Source organism: Sus scrofa, chromosome 1 (assembly GCF_000003025.6).
Source record: "Sus scrofa isolate TJ Tabasco breed Duroc chromosome 1, Sscrofa11.1, whole genome shotgun sequence".
NCBI classification, from domain to species: Eukaryota; Metazoa; Chordata; class Mammalia; order Artiodactyla; family Suidae; genus Sus; species Sus scrofa.
The window spans coordinates 201,850,734-201,852,827 of NC_010443.5; the positions used below are offsets into that span (position 1 = coordinate 201,850,734).

A 2,094-nucleotide genomic window follows, 5' to 3' on the forward strand; every position below is an offset into this window, starting at 1 on the left:
GGATGAATGCTAACAAACTCAAATGACATAGGAAAACTGAAAGGGAGAACTGAAAGTGGGAAATTCCTCTGAACTAGAAAGAGTGGAGGGCCTTCCAGTATAAATAGCCTATGGAGAAAGAACATTCACACTGCACACTCCTGAAGACTTCACTTCAGCACTTGAGTAGTGGAGCCAGTAACCGTGTTTCCGTTTTCATCAATGGCTAACAAGTGCATCCTCCAAATCGCTCTCCTGATGTGTTTCTCCACCACAGCTCTTTCCATGAGCTATGATGTGCTTCGATACCAACAAAGGAGCAGCAATTTGGCATGTCAGAAGCTCCTGGGACAGTTGCCTGGGACTCCTCAATATTGCCTCGAAGATAGGATGAACTTTGAGGTCCCTGAGGAGATTATGCAACCACCACAATTCCAGAAGGAAGATGCAGTATTGATTATCCACGAGATGCTCCAGCAGATCTTCGGCATTCTCAGAAGAAATTTCTCTAGCACTGGCTGGAATGAAACCGTCATTAAGACTATCCTTGTGGAACTTGATGGGCAGATGGATGACCTGGAGACAATCCTGGAGGAAATCATGGAGGAGGAAAATTTCCCCAGGGGAGACATGACCATTCTTCACCTGAAGAAATATTACTTGAGCATTCTGCAGTACCTGAAGTCCAAGGAGTACAGAAGCTGTGCCTGGACAGTCGTCCAAGTGGAAATCCTCAGGAACTTTTCTTTCCTTAACAGACTTACAGATTACCTCCGGAACTGAACATCTCCCCCCTGTGGCTCTGGGAATTGACCATGTTGGCAATGATGTCAGGCTCTTCAAGCAGGGGAAGCTCTTTCAGTGACTGACAGACAATGCACTGAATTTGAATGGACTGTTAAAGACTTTTAGCTTTTTTAATAATAATTTATGCATTAAATTATGTATTTAATTTTTTACCTTGGTGGATTTTCTGTGTGAATCGGCGGGTTACGAACCTGACTTGTATCCATGAGGATGTGAGTTTGATCTGAGGCCTGGATCAGTGGGTTAAGGATCCGGCATTGCTGTGAGCTGTGGTGTAGGTCGCAGACGTGGCTTGGATCTGCCGTTGCTGTGGCTGTGGTGTAGGCCAGCAGCTGTAGCTCCAATTTGATTTTTTTTTTAATTGAATAAAGATTTTATTATGCCACACACACAAAAAGCAATCGGTACAAAAAAGGCAGCTTTTGGCTATTCTGTTGAGAATTTCCTCGATTTCTCCCATTAAAGTACAGTTTTCAAAGCAACCACCATGACAAAGGAAGCATCTAATTAGTCCATTTTCTTCTGATCCAAGAATGCTGAACATTTACTGTCCCATCTGTAGTTGTATCAGCAGTGTAATCAATACTTACACTGCCATGCGTGGGAACATCCATATGCCATGCACGGCATCCTAAAAAAAAAAAAAAGAAAAAAAAAAAAGAACAAAACCTTGAGAAATAAATTATTTACAGAGCAAAAGTCAATGCGGCAGTTTTAATTTCATCTTGATTTATGTAACCATTCGTATTAAAAACCTTTTGTGTGGAGTTCCCATTGTGGCGCAGTGGTTAACAAATCCGACTAGGAACCATGAGGTTGCGGGTTCGATCCCCTAAGTGGGTTAAGGATCCAGGGTTTCCGTGAGCTGTGGTGTAGGTCGCAGATGTGTCTTGGATCCTGAGTTGCTGTGTCTCTGGCGTATGCCAGTAGCTACAGCTCTGATTAGACCCCTAGCCTGGAAACCTCCATATGCCATGGGTGTGGCCCTAGAAAAGACAAAAAGACAAAAAAATAAAAAAAATAATAAATAAATAAATAAATAAAAACCTATTGTGTGTTCTTTGTAAGATGAGCCTACAAGTAGTATAGTTTCTGGCTCCTGCCTTCAAGAAATTTAAAATACAAGAAAGCCATGTGGAATATACAAGGTAAAAAGAGCATAAGGGGACTTGATTTCAGGAGAATAAATGTGACTTGGGCCTCCACAGAATTAAAATGGCAGAAGCAGGTAGGTGGCTATGGACCTAGAAGCAGAGGTGGCTACTGTTTCTATTCTGTGCCCCAGGATCTTTGGCCCTAGAGTTAGAA

General features: G+C 42.4%; 1 protein-coding gene across 1 annotated transcript; it reads left to right on the forward strand.

The window, feature by feature from the left end:
* On the forward strand, positions 202 to 762 carry IFNB1 (interferon beta 1). Its single transcript, NM_001003923.1, is given in 1 exon segment — positions 202 to 762. A coding segment is annotated over 1 exon segment (561 nt).